General features: G+C 28.9%; 4 protein-coding genes across 4 annotated transcripts; 2 read left to right on the forward strand and 2 right to left on the reverse strand.

Moving 5' to 3' along the window:
* The first annotated feature begins 159 nt into the window (after positions 1–159).
* On the forward strand, positions 160–1,045 carry LOC122513270. The gene is made up of 3 exons (XM_043629542.1): positions 160–266; positions 523–641; positions 762–1,045. Exons 1-3 carry the CDS (start codon positions 236–238, stop codon positions 984–986), a joined length of 375 nt encoding a protein of 124 aa, XP_043485477.1. The 5' UTR covers positions 160–235; the 3' UTR covers positions 987–1,045.
* LOC122513185 lies at positions 970–5,364 on the reverse strand. Its single transcript, XM_043629453.1, has 5 exons — positions 4,719–5,364; positions 4,491–4,621; positions 4,140–4,389; positions 3,851–4,071; positions 970–3,598 (listed from the first exon to the last, which is right to left on the reverse strand). The coding sequence occupies exons 3-5, from the start codon at positions 4,283–4,285 to the stop codon at positions 1,140–1,142; spliced, it is 2,826 nt and encodes a 941-aa protein (XP_043485388.1). The 5' UTR covers positions 4,286–4,389; positions 4,491–4,621; positions 4,719–5,364; the 3' UTR covers positions 970–1,139.
* Positions 5,365–6,022: 658 nt separating this feature from the next.
* LOC122513269 (ras-related protein Rab-1A) lies at positions 6,023–8,520 on the forward strand. The gene is made up of 4 exons (XM_043629541.1): positions 6,023–6,279; positions 7,145–7,541; positions 7,654–7,885; positions 8,010–8,520. The coding sequence occupies exons 1-3, from the start codon at positions 6,257–6,259 to the stop codon at positions 7,852–7,854; spliced, it is 621 nt and encodes a 206-aa protein (XP_043485476.1). The 5' UTR covers positions 6,023–6,256; the 3' UTR covers positions 7,855–7,885; positions 8,010–8,520.
* Positions 8,521–10,235: 1,715 nt separating this feature from the next.
* On the reverse strand, positions 10,236–18,306 carry LOC122513262 (proteasome activator complex subunit 4A-like). Its single transcript, XM_043629531.1, has 12 exons — positions 17,701–18,306; positions 17,191–17,331; positions 16,900–17,071; positions 16,421–16,816; positions 16,188–16,336; positions 15,779–16,098; positions 14,667–15,666; positions 13,809–14,463; positions 13,139–13,705; positions 11,472–13,037; positions 11,170–11,397; positions 10,236–10,968 (listed from the first exon to the last, which is right to left on the reverse strand). The coding sequence occupies exons 1-12, from the start codon at positions 17,934–17,936 to the stop codon at positions 10,825–10,827; spliced, it is 5,574 nt and encodes a 1,857-aa protein (XP_043485466.1). The 5' UTR covers positions 17,937–18,306; the 3' UTR covers positions 10,236–10,824.
* Positions 18,307–18,402: the final 96 nt, after the last annotated feature.

Consider the following 18,402-nt stretch of genomic DNA (forward strand, 5'->3'; position numbering starts at 1 on the left):
GATACGATTAAGCAATTATGATTAATCGAAAATGATTATTCGACAGTTATTATCATTAAATTAATTAATATAAATATTTTTCAACGCTATATTATCGTTTAGAAATATTATTAAATGTATTCATTGTATTTTAATTATAACCGTTAAATGTATCACGTAGTAATATTATTTGTATTATTTTGGATAGTTGGCAACATTGCATTGATAAATTTTATTAATAGATTTCTATACAAAAATGGCGATTGAACAAAGTGACGCATTAATTCGTATGTTAATATGAATAAATTCTTTATTTATATCTATTTACATTTCTTGTGAACAAATTAACGGTATTTTGAAACTTGTATGTTATATAAATTAAATTTTCATTTCTACTCTTACTAATTAATTTTCATTTCTTTTCTTTTTTTTTTTTACGTGAATAAATTAGTGTATCATTAAGGTTATAGTTTTTTGAAATCATATCGATACATAAGCTTTTTTTAATATACTGTGAAATATTTGTATATGAAACAATTTCAGATGATTTAGAAGAACAATGTGAAGAAGCAGTTTTTGAAGTTTGCGATGCACGAGAACGTTATCCAATATTATGTGCCGAAGAATTAGAAAAGTGTATTAGATTAACCAATGAAATACAGGTTATAATTACTTTTTCAAATTAACATATTTTATATTAAATTTTCTTTTCAATACAAATATTATACGTTTATAAAATATTATTAATTAATTAATTTAATATGATATACCGCACATTACAGACTGCAAAAGTTGTGCGAAACATTAAGAAATTTCATGACATAGAACCTCTGACAGAAGAGCAAAAAGTACTGACGTATAATGCATTAAAAAAACAAAATTATCCAAGCAAACGTAAAAATAAAGTAATAAAAAGCATGAAATGTAGAATTGATAATTTAAAGATGGTCGTTGAACAATTGGAAAGGGAAAAGTTATTAGAAATCAATAAACTGTTAAATTCCTAATTTTATCATGATTCATATTTCATAACAGTATTTAAATAAAAAAACATTGGAATACAGAATATACAATTGTATAGAGTATCATTTAATCTTATTTTTATATAAGAAAAAGTACTCCCTAATACATTTATTGTACATACTGTTGAAGCTATTATTCTAATGTTTACTACTTTTCATTAATTTAACATAGGCTAAGGACGAACTATTGCCTATAATACTGGAAATACTATTTATGTTCATACGATTGACAACAACTTTAACGCCTCTTGTAATATCTTCTATAAACTTTAACATCTTTATCCGTGTACTATTACTTTTTACATTAGTTTCTAAATAAGATCTTTTTGCATGGCTCAAAAATTTGTCTTCGCAATTATTACTATGCTCGTTGTGTTGCATTAAATCCTGATAAAATTCTTCCGTAATATCTTGCAATTTGTTGTTAGGCACGCGAGAATTTTTTATTTTAACTAAACCACCAGTCGACATTTTTGCGTTGTATTTACAACCTTTTTTTTCTCTTATACCTTTTTCTTTTTTGTTCATCGAAGAATATGTTTTACATTTAGGTGATGATAATATTTCATCGTTCACCGTTTCAAAGCATTGCTTCTTTGCATTGTCATTGTCATAATTGTTAGATCTTTTTCTTTTTCTATTTGGCATTTCTGCTTCTTCCACGACTGCAATATTTGAGCATACAATTGACGTGTCATCACTATCCGTTTCAATAATATCAGTCAGCGGGGTTAAACGTTTTTCTACATTAAATAAATCAGTCTTAAATGATTTAACTTCTAAATTTGTTGATTCATTAGGCAAAATTTCATCATCTAATGAAGTATTGTGCAAATTCGATTTACTGTTTATAGATGTATTGCGTTTTGATAATCTTTCTTTGACTATTTCTTGTAAACCCAATGGAATTTGATCTATCGTTATAATTTGATCAGAAATTATTCTCGGAAAGCTAGAAGTACTATTAAAACTAATATTTTCTATAGTTTCAGAATTGCTATTATTAGCAATTTTATTGCTATCATCGAGAGCTGATTCGACTATAGAATGATTTGTGACATCAACGAGTCTTTCAGTAGAATTAAATGTTTCTTTACAAATATTTGATGATTCGTTATCACAGGATTGAATTTTTAAAGAAGTATTATTTTCTTCGCTTTCAAAATTGTTCATATTTGATTCGTATTCTTCATACTCCAAGCATGACTTGCTCGATGTAGGAATATCTTGTAAATTAAACGTAAACATGGACGGATGCGTTGCATTAATCTGCGCATTCATACACTGATTGTTAGCGGAATCTTTTTTTATAAGCATCGAATCCAAGGATACATTATTGTTTATATTATTTACTGTACTTTTACTCTCATAATTACTTTTAATAATCTCTTTAGGCATTTCAATCATTGTTACTAAATTTGTTAATTTCAATAAACTAGAATTTAACAAACATTTTTCTCCCTCTTTGGTTTCGAATTTTTCCGAATTTTCTAATACTTCATCCGTATCCAATTTTGTTTCTTGTTCTACAACCGATACACTATCTTGATCCTGTTGAATCATAAACATACGACCTTTCATTATTAAATCGGTAATATTAGAAGATTTTACTACATTATCGTCCATGTTCTTTTCAGATTCTCTAATCTTTTTTAATTTATTATGATCTTTAATCGTTTTCTCGTAACTGATTAGTAATTTTTTTGAATCCACTGAAAGATCTTTTGTACATTGTTCTTCATTACTTTGTGCCATTTCAGGAACTTTATTTTTTGTACAATTCTTATCATTCGCATTGTTTTCTTTTGGTATTTTATTAACGTACTTATTTTCAGACTTGGTCGTAGAATCTATGCTCGATTCTTCATTTACTGTAATTGATTTATTGACATTTGACAATGGATATTTAACAATCTTCTTCTTTGCATTTTCTATTTCTTTTTCTATTAAATATTGATATGGTAAATTAGCGGAATCTATAATACCTTCGTCATTTGAATTAATTGTACTACTTCCTTGCGTTATCACATTACCATTTAATTGTAATTCAGAATCCTTCTGTTGTATCAGTTCTTGGAATTCTATTCGATTTAATGAAGATGATTTCTCTATATTATTATGAAATTCATCTTTTTCTATTTGTTCTTTCTTAAATGTTATTGAACAATTATTGGTTTTATTTACATCTTCGTCTTCTGCGCTTACACATTCATTTGTCGAAATATTTGATAAGTCTCTATCATCGTTACATTTTATTATATTAAATTTATCTTTCGTCTTTTCATTATTTATGCTTGGTAAAGTCAAATTACTTAGATCATCATTTAAATTTAAATTACTTATATGCTTTTTCGTATCCGTAGCATTGACTTTTAATTTGTATAGATTTGAATTTCTTCTTTCCGTTTTACTATCACTTTCTAGATGTTTCATTTTATCTCTCTTAAGTATTCTCGATTCATAAGTTTCATCTTGAATTATTTTTATAGTTAACATAATTGCTCGTGGAACTGTAGTGGCACCTTCACGAGTCATAAATTTAAGAGTGGCAAACATTTTATCCTGACGAGTCCACGATGAATGATCTATAAATAATTGTTAAAGAAAGCATGTAAATAATATTTGTTTTTTTTTTAATTTACGAAGTATATTAAGGTAGCGGGTAGGTACTCCTACACGATCCCGGTGGAGGATAGACCTACTTCAGGGATGCGACCCTGCCTACGCAAGCCTTGGATTATCTCCCAAGACCATACGGGGGAATCCATTGTCCCATCCAGTATCCTTGTCTAAACCTATAAATTTCCCTAACACACCATCCTTACACCATCTTCCAACACGTCTTTAGCCAGCGAGGTAGATTAAAGCTAAAAACCTCTCAATATGAGAGAGGCTTTTGTCCAGCAGTGGACAGTATAGGCTGATGATGATGACGAAGTATATAAAAAGGATACTGTAAGTCACGAGAATATGTTTGGTACCAAACTGTTGTCCTTGACATGGTTGACTTTTAATAATTCTTCTAATAACTTTCAGTAATTCTTTTCCATAAGCGAATTCCTTAAGATCTCTAAAATGAGACAAATAAATGCTAATAAAATAGAATCAATGGTTATTCCTTTAAGTGCAATTTATTACCTCATCGTATGATGATACATAAATGTAAATTTATAAATTTTATTTTTATGACATAGCCAATAAGATCCAGGTACAGTTAATTTAGATTCCTCCTGTTGCTCGAGCCAATTAAGTTCGCTAATTTTGTGTATATGTACTCCAGGCATTTTCTCTCTGGTAAAAGATTTTCAAATAAAGGAACCAATTTTATCTGATTTCTACCATTGACCGATTCCTTTACTATGAATGTTAAATAATATAAAACTCTTTGCTGTAAATAATACATATATACATACATACATATATATATATATATATCATTTTTGAATACGTAAAGATGTTCTATCAATTATTTATTATTATTTAACTTACTCTCGTAATGACTTCGTTGATAAACAAATCTTCAACAGTATCCCAAGGTAAGAACGTGTACAAGTTAAAACCAGCGAATCTTTTCTCTATAGTAATGTGTATACCAATTGATGGCACTACTAATAATATATCTGCATCAAATCAAAAGAAATATTTAATTCTACATTCTACATTTATATATATTTAAAAAGTTAGTAGATGTATTAAAAGTTCTAGAATTAAACAAACCCTTGCTCGTTGAAGTAAGGTAATTTTTAAAGTACAATATTAAAGATAGAGTAGATATAAGAAAAGGAATAATACTATCAAATATTATCCACAATAATAACGTTACACAAACAAGCGAAATGCTGGAAACAACAACATTTACTGGCTCGTCATTGTGTAATATAAATTTGATAACACCGTAGGATTTAAAGTTAGGGCTCGAACAGCCTTCGCTTAATCCTAATTTCTTTCCATCTACATTTCTAAAAGAAAGCTTTGATGTATCAATGCTTTCTGAATATTTCAATGACATTAAAGATAACTTTTAATATTTTTTAAAGCATGAAAAATCTATCTTAGAAAATTTGACAGTTCATCAAATTGATTTTCTTTAGACAAATTATATCAACTCTTGTTTCTTTTTCTTTTTTCAATTACATATTATTAATATCAACGTACTATTATTTAAATTTTGTTAAATAACTTATTTTACAATATTATTATGTTTACAATTACTTCGAAATCTTTTAAAGCGATTAAATGAACCACATAGAACATTATTAAATCATATTGAAAAATGCTCTATAGTGAAGTAATCGAGTCACCGATCTTGAATCTACAAAAACAAGGTTAATACTGACACAATAATTCTATTTAATTTGATATAATAAAATATTTCAATATTTCAAATGCAAACGTAATTTTATAACAAAATTATAATATAATTTCACATTTTTAATAAATAAAATATAATCTTACATGACTAACGAATAACGGCCTTCGCTGATTTGCTGTTGGCAATTTAATGAAAAGGAGCCATAACGGTTAATGCGCCAATGAAATCGTTCGGACGAATTTCAAACAAATGACAATCGAAAGGAGTGTTATATGCAATTAATCGTATTTTTTTATTAACAAATAATTAAAAATAAAAAACAACAATAACGGATATAAATAAAATTCGTATCGTTCGGTGGGTGTATTTGTCCTGCTGATTATTTTATTCGCATTAACGATTAATCTTGAAACGAAGACAATAAAAGAAAGAAAAAAAAAGATTTAATATAATAACATATTTAAGGACGATACACATCGCATAGATCTTATCGCAAAATCATAGTTTCTATAGAAATAAATGAAAATAAGTAAAAAAAAAAAAAAAGAAAAAAATGGAGAGAAAACAAGAAAGCAAGGAAAAGAAAAAAAGATATAGATGCATAAATACAGAAAACAAGGACAGGGGAATTATGCGCAGACGTAATGTTTTTTTGAAGTATCTCGATTCCCGTGACAGTAGAGGGAGTGAAACAGCACCTGCTGCCATTCTGGCATTACGTCAATGGTGGTCGTCTGATTCGTTCGTTTGGGAGGAGTTGCTGCGACCGCCATTGTTAGAGTTCCATCGCATTACAGAACGTGATTAGTGAATTCGTAGAATTATTCTTATTTCGTGAGGTTTTTATTCTAAGTTTCGTTTTTAACGTGAAACGTTAATAGATTAGAGGTGATAAATATATAAGGAAAATATATATTAGTGAACGTATTAATATCGACATAGTATGTCCACGATGAATCCGGAATAGTAAGTAAACTTCTCTTTCTACGTAAGCATCGTAGAGACAGAGAAGAGATATATACTTCATCATTTTTTCAACCATAACCCACTTATTTTATTCTCTCTTTTTAACTTAATAACGATTCTAACCAATTGTTACACGAGATTAACGTTCAAAATGATTTGATTTTTTTTATTTAAATCTCCTTCGTCCGATCATTTTAAAAAAAATAATAATTCTTTCAAGCTGAACTATCTGACAGATCCACCTCTCCCCCTCTTTCTTCTCTTCTCCTCTTCTTCTTTTTTTTTCTTCTACCTCCCCTTCCACCGTCCCCATTTTAGAAGTTCATTCTCTCTTACGTTTATCATCATAGCTAGCTTGCTTTCTTTCTTTCTTTCTTTCTTTTTTTCTTTTGTTGCATTGAGAAATGTATTTACGTTTGTCCTTATTGTTAGATCTATTGAATATGTTTAAATTGATATTATTAGTTAACGTTTATATGCATTTACGATATGCGTCTACTTTAAAATATCATCAATTATTTGATTACTTTTGACAGTTTAGGAATGGTTCAATACCATCAAGTTGTATATTGAAAAACATATGTACATTTTATAGTAATGTTAAACAATGAAATTTAATTGATTGCTACCTTGAAATTATTTATATTATTTGTAATATGTTATGTGGATCTAATTTATTTAATCAATATTGTATTTAATGCGAGCTAAAGTTTAGATCATTTTATATATATATATGTTTTGACAAAAGATAAAATGTGTCGCAGTTAGATTTTCTGAGATAATATATATGTGTGTATGTTTTTAAATATTGTTTACAGTAAAATTATTGAATATAATTCTACGATGGGTAATTATTTGATTTCAGTGATTATTTGTTCAAATTGTTGTTAATTGGAGATTCTGGAGTTGGAAAGTCGTGTTTGCTGTTACGTTTTGCCGATGACACATACACGGAAAGTTACATCAGTACCATCGGTGTAGATTTTAAAATAAGAACAATTGATTTAGACGGGAAAACAATTAAATTGCAAATCTGGGATACGGCGGGTCAAGAAAGATTTAGGACAATTACGAGTTCTTATTACAGAGGTGCGCATGGTATTATTGTTGTTTATGATTGCACAGATCAAGATACATTTAATAATGTCAAACAATGGTTGGAAGAAATTGATCGTTACGCCTGTGATAATGTCAATAAACTTCTGGTCGGAAACAAATGTGATCTCCATACTAAAAAAGTAGTCGATTATACTACAGCCAAGGTATTAAAAAAAAAAACACACACATTGCAAGCCATTTGTTACGCTTATTCTTATTCTCTCGCTATTACTTTATTTTATTCTATTTTTTTATTATACGTAAATATTTCTTTAGGAATACGCGGATCAACTTGGTATTCCGTTCTTAGAAACATCTGCGAAGAATGCTTTGAACGTAGAACAAGCATTTATGACAATGGCTGCGGAAATAAAAAGTAGAGTGGGCCCACCGTCGAGTGGTGCTAGCGATCCAGCAAACAAGGTTAAGATCGAACACGGACGTCCCATTGAGACGTCTAAATCCGGGTGCTGCTGAGAAATGTAATTTTGATTCTCTTTTACCAAAAGTAAGATTTATTTATCTTATCCAAAAATATATACCACACACACACACACACACACCGCTGCACTTATTTATCGCATCTCGAATTCTTCCCGTTGAATGTTTAAATTAATTTTTCTTCTTTTTAGAAACACGCGTTGCAAACAAAAAATTTAAGAAAAGAAAAAACACAATTGCAGTTTTATACTGCCACGATTAAAACTCATTACTGGAGACAAAAAATATGGGAAAAAGGAAAAAAAAACAAAAGGAAATGTCGTATTCAGTTTAATATTAATAGATACGAGATGTGTGAAGTGTTGTCACTTATGGACCACCAACTCTGGCGCAGAGTTATGCAACAATTGTTTGTTTGCCCTTCCTCCCCTCCAAATTATTTCTTTTTTTGTAAAGGGTGAAAACAAAAACAACATGATTTACTCGGATATGATTATTTAGTATAAAAGTGAACAATGTATAGAGAAGAAATAACGACTTAGTATTACAATGTTCATAGAAAAACATGATGCTAGACGCGTACACATGGGCAATTTAAATTACTATAACCAACAATATAACAACAACACAAAGGAAAAATAAATTAAATAAGTTTTTCTGTATGAATATTAGAAAAATAAGCACTTTGAGTTTCTAGCTTAATTGTAACATGTATAATTTATAGTTATTGGGCCCTATATACCCGCTTCTCTCCTCCCCCCACCACCCCCTTCGCCCCTCTATAAGATCCAAACAATTTTTCAAATGTATCTGAGGATTGCATTATTTTCCTATTGAAAGTTTACCGTTTTGTGAGTGCATTTGTTTTTTTTTTCTTTCTCTCTATTTCTCATTCTCTCTCTCTCTCTCTTTCTCTTTTTCTCTCTTTCTCTATCTCTCTCTATCTCTCTCTGATCAGTAACGTAATTTAATATAATATTAATAAATATTTCAATGCATTAAAATATACAGACACACACACCACAAACATATGTTACATATACTTCTATGTAAGGTGGAACATAAATATGTTTAAAAAAAAAAAAAATAACAATAAGCACCTGCACGCTTCTTAAATTGTATATTACATGGAAGATGCTTATTATTACATTTATAAAAATTTCTTAGTAACTTGTATGTAACTTTGGCCTCGGTTACATATTTCAAATCGACATTTCACTAATATTCCAACCATACTACTACTTTACAAGGATCATTTGAAATAATACATTTATATTATTATTGTTATTATCCTTCTTTTGCGTGTGTGTATTAAGTAGAACCTATAAATTCGTGAAATGTTGATTTAAATAAATATCTTTTCGAATTTTATTTCTAGAATTGTTACCTCTCATTCCATTCGCAATTATGTTTCGCAATGATGTAATGATGTTAACGAAAAAAAAAAGAAAGAAAAGAAAAAAAGAAAAATAATACGGCAAAGATACACACAATTATTACGTTTTGTGTCGTCGTCGTTCAATTGCAATTTTAAATTTGTCTCATAAATTTGTGATCGTCTAAGTCGTATATTGGTGAGATACGCAAATGATATGCTTCACATATTATGAGAACAAATTATTTCATTATTTTAATATATTTACATTCGATATATATATAGATATTGGGAAGAGGCGCGGTAATTTTAAACAAAACAACAAAACGGAAAAAAAATGCAAAATTTTAAAAAAAATCTAGCTCTATAGAAGATAAGGATAACAAAAATGCACATTTAACAACTTTTATACGTGAGGGAAGTTATAGTCAAATTTTAATTATTAAAGAAACTAAAGAGAAACGTATCTTTTATACAAGATAATAAGGGTCACTGTATTTGTTTCTTTATATACATTATTATTATTATATATCCAATGTGCATAAATAAGATATATCGTCAATACATAGAAGAAAAAATTATCTCATTCGAAGAATATATATATAAAATTTATATTGTGCTACTAATACATTGTTATGTCAGCTAATTATTAATTAATTAATATTAATAATAATAATAATAATACGTAAGAAGTTTTTAGTACTCGGGTATATACAATGGTGTAATTACAAATACACATTATACAATGTGTGAATAAAAACGGTATGTGTCAGTAAAATGTAAGTACCATAATTACTTAAAACATTTCCATCTCATTTTTGTTAGTAGGGATGTTAACTGACTACGATTGTTAATTATTTTATGTAAGCTTCATACTGATTTAGTTTTTACGATTAGAATTTCAGAAGAGAGAGTTTGTATTTCCATAGTTTACAATAATTTTCGATTAAAACTCTTTTTTTTGTAATCGATTCGTAATCGTTATTTATATGTTAGAGAGAAATTGCGTATAAAAAAAAAGGATTAAAAATTAAAACAGATATACAAGTATTTTGCACAATTTATTTTCATTTCTACAACAAATGTTGATATGTGCAAATTAGATTCAGTTTTTAATATGTGATCTAATTATTGTTAAATTTTTATTTAAATAAATCTCTACAAGTTCACATTAATAAATTCAATATTTTTAATAAAATAATAATTAGAACGAGAGTGATTTTAAAGTTACCAATATAAAAAATAACAACAACAAATTAATTTTAATATTCAAATAAAATAAACATTATTGAAGGTTTTTAAACAAATAGCATATTTGTGACCATTTCATTGATATAATATGAGATTTTATATAAATTTATTTTAATAATTATAAACAAAGCCAGGTAAAAATAACATGCCTTTGTTATAACACACCACCTTTGTTTTTTCTTTTTTTTTTTCTTTTTTCTTTTTTGTTTTTATAAATAATTATAAGGTATAATTTATTTCATCGATATCGCTTGGACTTTAGTAAATATCTCGTAAATAAACTCTTTTATTAGGTTTAAAAAAAAATAAATAAAAATAAATATATATTGTTTGTATAAATATAAAGAGAAAAAAATATTTACTAAGCTTTTATTTAACAGTCACGCGTAATATGAAGGTGGTACTAATAAATCTTGCAGCGTAGTTAGTTGCCGTTCTGTAAAGTGCTGCGCGTGCCCATTTATACCATTCCATCCATCATAATGTGTTCTATTAAAGTCGCCTAATACTTTTCTTATGGTTGTCTACAAATGAACAATGTATTTAGATTTTAATTGATATTATATCTTTAACTCCTCGCACTACGATTTAACACGCTGAGTTACATGTAAAAGTCGGTGTTATATTTTATACTTCTTATGTTTCTTATTTTCATGAATTTTACGCGTATAATGCAAGGAGTTAAAAGGGTAACAACAATTATATATTTTTTCAAATATACTAACCGGTATTGGTTGAGGATCATTCAAATGAACGTCGAGATGTTCAAAAATTGGTGGCAAATAATCTGGTATATCGTATGGGTGCGCACGAATAAATGCACAAAGTCCCAATACTCCTGCATGTCGCAAACGTAATGCATCCACGTTTGCATTCCTCTCCGCTTCTGTTTTATTAGGCATCAAATGATCTCTTTTATGCAATTTTGTCTTTGCTTTAAGTTTAAATTGCTCCTGAAATGAAAGAATTATTTTCGTTATGATTTGAATTATATTACTTTGTTTTTTAATAATCTTAATACGCTCACCAATAAAGCATTTTGATCTGGTATAAAACCGCAGTGTAATAATCCACCAAGAACGTGTCCAGCTTTTTCTCTAACTTCCAAACGAATGTCTTCTAATAAATTGATAACAACATTTTTAATACAATTCACCCATTCATCTTTCATTAGTACTATGCTCATGTTATAAAAAATCGAAGTTTGAAGAAATTCCAGACAAGTATCTCTCGCCGACCATGATAAATTTGTAGACATTTTGACAATTGCATCTAAAACCGTTGGCATGTCGTTTGGTAATATGACCGATTGAGCAAGTAAAGATAAAGAATTAGTACAGATTTGAACCAATTCATCATCAGTTTCATAATTTTCCATTTGACAAATGATAGGAAACAATTGATAAAATTCTGGCAATGCACCGCTAGGAGATTTATAGACAAAGTGTGCAATCCATTTACAAATAATTTTGAGCAATCTAATGGTTGCTTCGCGTTCGTTCATATCCAATTTGGTTTTATTTACAGAATCATCGGACTTGAGATCGTTAGCCGTGTTAGACGTTAAAGATTGTTGTTTATTATCGCTAATCAATTGCTCTGAATTTTCTGCAAGTAATTGCAATTTTGGAATTACTTTATCTATGAAATGTTGTGCTTGCGGTATAGCTCTATTCGGATAAGATACTGGAAATCTAAGATCCGCTTCAAATACAACAAATAATAATGCCCCTATTCGGTCCCTTAAATTTTTAAACGGATTAGTTAACAATCTATTTTCTAAACGGACTAACAGACGTTGCATCAATTGAGATAAACGCCACGGTTGGAAAATAAGAACCCCTTGTAGAACGCACAAACGTCCGGATTCTATAAAAGATGATTCAAATTCTCCTAAAGAAGGTTCTTCCATCAAGCATTCCAATAACCAATGTTGTCTATTCGGATCTCTACAGTGCATAGAAAGCGATATACTCGTAGTCCAATCTAGAATAGTTTCCGCTGTTAGATTATCCAATGCCGATCTTATTATCGGTAATAGTTCATTCCACATTTCGCAAATCATTTCAAAAGGCCAATGTTTTGATCCTTGAATTATACCAGAAATGATTTCAGTTGCACATCTTTGTTTACTTTCTTGTTTATCTTTAACCAATGCATGTAAATGCGGTACGAAGTGTTTTAAAGGAGTAATCCCATGATTGCGAAATATACTTTTAAATAGGAGATACTTGTAACAATTATATCTATCTTTATCCTTTTTCTCTTCTATACTATAAAATTCGATAAGTTTCTCAATGTTCTGAGGATTATCGAAGAAACGTTCGACCTCCATCTCTTGATCAGTGAATTTACGAATTTTAGGATCAAGAGTTGGTTGTTCCGATGATGGCGCATAAAACTCTATCATTTTTGGCCATGTATAATAACCAACATTTGGACGATGAATAAATCTTCGTTCGTCCCATTGTTTTGATGTCGTTGGACGCGTATTGTAATCGTATTGTAACCACGTATTGTCTGCCCTTTCTCCTGGTATCACAACGTCAGATAACAATTCTTTTTTACATATATCCGTTATAGGAACAGATATCTAAAATTAAGAAAAAAAAAAACAAATTAGTAGTACGCATTTAATAGATTTGTTAAATATTACTAACATTTTTAAAAAATACAAATATATTATCAATTTACTTTTGGATGTTTTCTTTTTTGTTGTCTGAGTATATAAACAATGGTACGTATCGCTATCTTCCTTTCGTCTAACGAATCGTGAATTAATGTTTCTAGAAAATATCTCACTGCCTTGGACGAAAATATATGATTTTCGTTGGTCAATAATCGTATAAAATCCATAGACATTAATCTATGTCTCCAATGAAGATTTGTTTCGAGGATAGCATTTAATAAATCATCCACGAGTCCATAATATGCCTCTAAATTAGATCGAGACGTTTCTTTCAATCTTTCTATACCCCTTTGTATTTCATTTTCATTAGGTCGTGATAAAGTAGGATGCGGAAAGTGATCCCATAATTTCGACGCAGCAGTAACACATCTATCCGGTATTTCTAATTCAATGGCAATATTTTGATACTTAGTTTTCATCGTATCAATTAATTGTTCTTTTAATCGTATCACCGATAGTTTCTCTGACGGTTTGGAAAGAATTAATTTTGGCCATAATAATCGCAACATTTGCCAATTACGTTGTATCATAATAGGATCGTTTAAAGGACGATGTAAAATATATAAAACTCCCTGATTTGTGAAAAGGAAAAGAAAAAAATGATTGAAATAAGTAAAAGGAAAAAAAAGTCATTATACTTATTTTGATATAAATAATTATTATTAAATTGTGTACCTTGTAAGCGTCGTGGTGTATTTCGGTATCTTTTTCCAAAACATCTATTAAATGGGGAACGATGAATGTATACGATAATGGAAATGTTAAGAGACCAGAAGTAAGAGCAAATTGTGCTTTGTTGCGTACATTGGCGTATCTGCTAGTAGCTAACACTACAAGTTCTAACATTATATTTTTATGCGTTTCCGTGAACTTGTGCGATTTCATTTGGAGCCGTGTCTCATGGTGAACAATAGCGTGCTGCAATATAATATGTTCCATGCGCTTTTTATTTCTCACCAATTTGTCGCTCAACAAATTTTGAGTTCTTTTCAATTTTTTTTGTCTTTCCTCGTAAAGATCCTGCAAACGTTTCTCGCCTATTAATAAAAACTCCCATATAAGCACCAAATTGTACAAACATCTCGTTTCATCCTCGACATTTTTTAATAATACGTTTTGCAGATTACTAAATATATTAAATAAATATTTTTTCACGTTACTTCCATCGGGCATAACTATTTCCATTCTTTCCCCACAAGTCGGATTAAACGATGTCCATTCTAAAGATGATTCGACGCAAGCAAGCGGAGGTTCTTCCCAAAGTGGTAAGAAATGCTCACACCCTTTAATAATAACGTTTACAATTTTCAGAACGGCCAGGAGCTTCTCTCTATAATCATTTATCCATATTTATGTTATTAGTCTCAATGCATATTTTAAGTCTAAATAAAAAATGAAATTAAATTGTTAATAAGCACGAAAAGAGCTTTTATATTTTGCATTGACATGGCGTACAAATAAATATTAATACATAGACATCGTTAAAAAATATTAACATACAAAAAAGAACAAATAAAAATGTACGATACGTACCTCGACAAAATGTTCCAATCTTGACAATAACTCTGTAATATTTCTAATTGCTTAGGCAAATATCTGAAGAATATTTTTTGAACCATTTCAAATTCTTCTTTGCCAGGAATGAACCAATCTATTTGAATAGAATTTACATCCACTTCTTCGCCCCAATTTCTAGTGTATGGGTATTCCGGATCATTGAAATCTCTTCCGTAAGTTCGAAATTGATAAACGTCCAAGGTACTCAATGAACTAAGTAAACATTTAAGTAATCGACAAGCATAATAAATTCCTTCTTTCGATTCTAATAACAATACTTTGTCGAGAATCTCCACGAAAGTATTCATATAAGGTAATAAATTTCTACCGGGTGTTTGACTTATTGCGGATAACAGAAGCATCGCGTATAATAAACGATTATCTAAATTTTCTTCCATTAAAACATCCTCACCTTCACCGACTATATTTAATATCGTTTCGGATAAAAATGGTACCAAAGCACGTAGAGTTTCCTGACCATTAATATTTGCAAAAACCCGACAAATAACAGCTACCAATTCACCGGCAACCTTTGTCTCTAAAATACGTTCGCTTACGAATACGCGTAATTTATGTAAAGCACTGAGAAATATTGCATCGCTAGTTTTAAGTAATAAAGTTGAGAATACAGTTTCCACAACTTCTTCCGCTAAAATTTCTAATTTGCTTCTACCACCACCGTGATTATTTTCAGGTCTTATAAAGTCTAACGAACTGGTGTCTATAAATGTAAATATTCTATCTAAAAATTGAAGGATAAAATCTTCAAAGCGCAACGTTAATTCGCATATCAATCTTTCTTCTTCGTCTGCTATAGCAGATGATTTTGATGAATCAACGAAGGGTATTAAAAGAGCGTAGACGGAAATTAAACGTAATGTAACGACACACTTTCCAATATCATTTGGATCTATACCAGGAAGAAGTGAAAATAAAATTGGTACGACGTGCATTGGACCTTCCGCATATGTATATCCTATAAATAAACAAAGATGAATATATTAAAATGTATTAAAAAAACTTTCTCGACATCATAATAATAATAATAATAATAATAATAATAATAATAATATATATATGCACATTACCTTTATTTATATTTCTAGATCCTTGCACCATAGGCTTAGCTACAGCTACCATGCTAACCATAGCTGCCGTAAGTTTATGAGGTTCTGTGAGAGAATCTAACGTAGCATACATCCTATCGACGACCTGCGGTATCACTAAATTAGGTCTCATATTAGCAAGATACTGTAAAGCTAAACATGGATCGGTAGAATTTAATCTGTTAAACATAGCTGTCATAGCTAGAGGCATCATGCTCTTAACAAAAATGTCTATATCTTCATCGATTAATTTGTACTCATCAGGAATTGGTGTTTCCCACGTTCGTTTGGCATATCTCTCTCTACGATTGCAAAATTTTATCTTATTAAATAGATTCATTTTTATATAAATCACAATTTTTGTATTATATTCAATTAATAATATATTTACTTATGAATGCGTAAAATAAAATGATATGGTAACTTTGTAAGAAATTCTTTCAATTTTCCAGACCATTTGCCAATATTGGCAGCTTGGAAATACGTTTCTATACTTTTTAAAAATTTTTCAAGATATATTTGTGCCCTAGATTTATTACCCTGAAATATATTAATACGATAATTTAATTAGTTAGCCTAATACTAACGATTCATTATATGATACGTAAAATAATAATATCTTACCAAAACGGACACTATCCATAGTGTTATAGCTAACGTATCCATTTTATGAGTTTTAATGTCTTGTGTTTGTTTATACGCTACAGGTAAATTGAAACAGCGTACAAATCTAGCGAACATGAGAGGTATGTACGGTTCCCAATCGATATATCCAATATTTTCAGATGCCAATGTAGCCATTAAAATCATCATTTCAGGTTCCCACGAAGCTCCATTATGACAAACATTCCATAAGTTCATAAATTCATGAAACCATAATTGGTGTCCTAGCGAATGATGTTGCGGAGGTAATTGCAACGGTAAAAAACATTCTATCGTCTTAAAGATATTCATAAAGTTGTCATTAAACGGACATATCATTGGCCTGAATTCGTCTAAGATTTCTTGAGTTGCATTTAACTAAAAATATTTATAAAATATAATTGTAATTATATATATACACGATTAAAAAATATAATTAAAGTATTAAGAAATACTCTTACTGGAAAATAAGTTTTGCATAAACGTATCAAGGATGCTAATGAGTGTGGTAAAAGCGGATGGTAATGATACATTCCTAAAGCTGTTGTCGCTCTCCATAATAACTTCTTATTTAACTCGTATATAGGTCTCCATGGAAGCGTCAAATCATCTGGAGAAAGTAATCTTTTCTTTCTAGAGATAACAACAAAATTATTAATATGATAATCAAGTATTGGGGGGGGATTATTATTATAATAATTATTATAATATCTTTTAATTGAACACATGTTAATACAGCAAAAAATACTTACTTTAACAATAGAATTAACATATTTCCAAATTCTTTGATTTGATACGGATCGATATCTGGTATAGTAATTAATTCGTAATACAATTTAACAAAATATATATGATCTTCTTTGCTGAACTTGAAGCTATATAATCTTATATATCTATAATAAACAAATGTATATATTTATAAGACATAAAATGGTAGGAAATTAAATTTATGATATTCCCTTGAACTGTTTGAGTCTCAAAGCGCTGTTCAAATTTTTTGTAGAAAAGTATAACGTTATTAAAATGTAATGTAACATTGATCAACCTTACTTGGCATTCATAGACATTTTTAAAAAACTTTGGGACTCTGACAGTTAACACATACAATAAAATATATTATTATATAAATATGTACTTTTATAAACTGTAGATAATACAAGCACATAGAGTAATTTAATAATAACAGTTTATTAAAGAAATAATAATATGAAAATGTATAGAGAGATATATATATGTATATTATTTTTAATAGTAAATCTCACTTATTTAATCTCTTCGTCCATAATAAACATCCAGGTTCTATTTCACGGTACATAACAGCTTGTCCTAAATTTCCTTTAATATCAGCCAACATTTTTTCAGATTCAATTTCTAAGTCTTCATAATAAGGTAATAATTTATTATAAATATGTTCCATTTGATATTTTTTCGGTTTTTTTGAATTACTATTTTTATTCATATTTGAATCTTTCAAATCTTGAACATAGTCAATGTCCATTTTTGGGATGAATTTGTTCTTGGTTAAAATTGAAAATTATTGATGATATATTTCACAGGTCTACTCTTTGTTAAAGCTCACACAATACAATGCAATATCACTGTATTAAATTAGTTGCAATGTCTCTTTATTCTTATTCATTTTTATCAAGTCATGTTATTCATGGTAGGAACCATATTTGATAGCTTAGGTTGGTAAAGATTTACCCTTCCAATATGACATAATTGCCATCATACGAATAATAAAAATTTTAATATCATTGTGTGTTTTTATATCGACCTACATACACGTAAAATATGTGTCATTCAAATAAATATAAACAATTCTTATACAATGATCTAATTATTATTGTATTTCATTGTTATAATCAACGAAGATACACAACATATTAAATATATATAATTATTTTATTTATTTTTATTTTTATTATAATTAATTATCAACAAATTGATGTTTTAAACAATTG

This window comes from Polistes fuscatus, unplaced genomic scaffold, assembly GCF_010416935.1.
Source record: "Polistes fuscatus isolate 324 unplaced genomic scaffold, CU_Pfus_HIC Scaffold12, whole genome shotgun sequence".
NCBI classification, from domain to species: Eukaryota; Metazoa; Arthropoda; class Insecta; order Hymenoptera; family Vespidae; genus Polistes; species Polistes fuscatus.

Coding starts and splice junctions, on each gene's coding strand:
- LOC122513269 (XM_043629541.1), top strand. CDS start 6,257: ATGTCCACGATGAATCCGGAATA. Junction 6,280..7,144: donor TCCACGATGAATCCGGAATA/GTAAGTAAACTT, acceptor ATTTGATTTCAG/TGATTATTTGTTCAAATTGT. Junction 7,542..7,653: donor TCGATTATACTACAGCCAAG/GTATTAAAAAAA, acceptor ATATTTCTTTAG/GAATACGCGGATCAACTTGG.
- LOC122513185 (XM_043629453.1), bottom strand. CDS start 4,285: ATGCCTGGAGTACATATACACAAAATTAGCGAACTTAATTGGCTCGAG. Junction 4,072..4,139: donor ATGTATCATCATACGATGAG/GTAATAAATTGC, acceptor GTCTCATTTTAG/AGATCTTAAGGAATTCGCTT. Junction 3,599..3,850: donor AGCTTTAATCTACCTCGCTG/GCTAAAGACGTG, acceptor GCTTTCTTTAAC/AATTATTTATAGATCATTCA.
- LOC122513262 (XM_043629531.1), bottom strand. CDS start 17,936: ATGGACATTGACTATGTTCAAGATTTGAAAGATTCAAATATGAATAAA. Junction 17,332..17,700: donor TGGACGAAGAGATTAAATAA/GTGAGATTTACT, acceptor TGTTTATTATAG/ATATATAAGATTATATAGCT. Junction 17,072..17,190: donor ATGTTAATTCTATTGTTAAA/GTAAGTATTTTT, acceptor TGTTATCTCTAG/AAAGAAAAGATTACTTTCTC.
- LOC122513270 (XM_043629542.1), top strand. CDS start 236: ATGGCGATTGAACAAAGTGACGCATTAATTC. Junction 267..522: donor ACAAAGTGACGCATTAATTC/GTATGTTAATAT, acceptor AAACAATTTCAG/ATGATTTAGAAGAACAATGT. Junction 642..761: donor GATTAACCAATGAAATACAG/GTTATAATTACT, acceptor CGCACATTACAG/ACTGCAAAAGTTGTGCGAAA.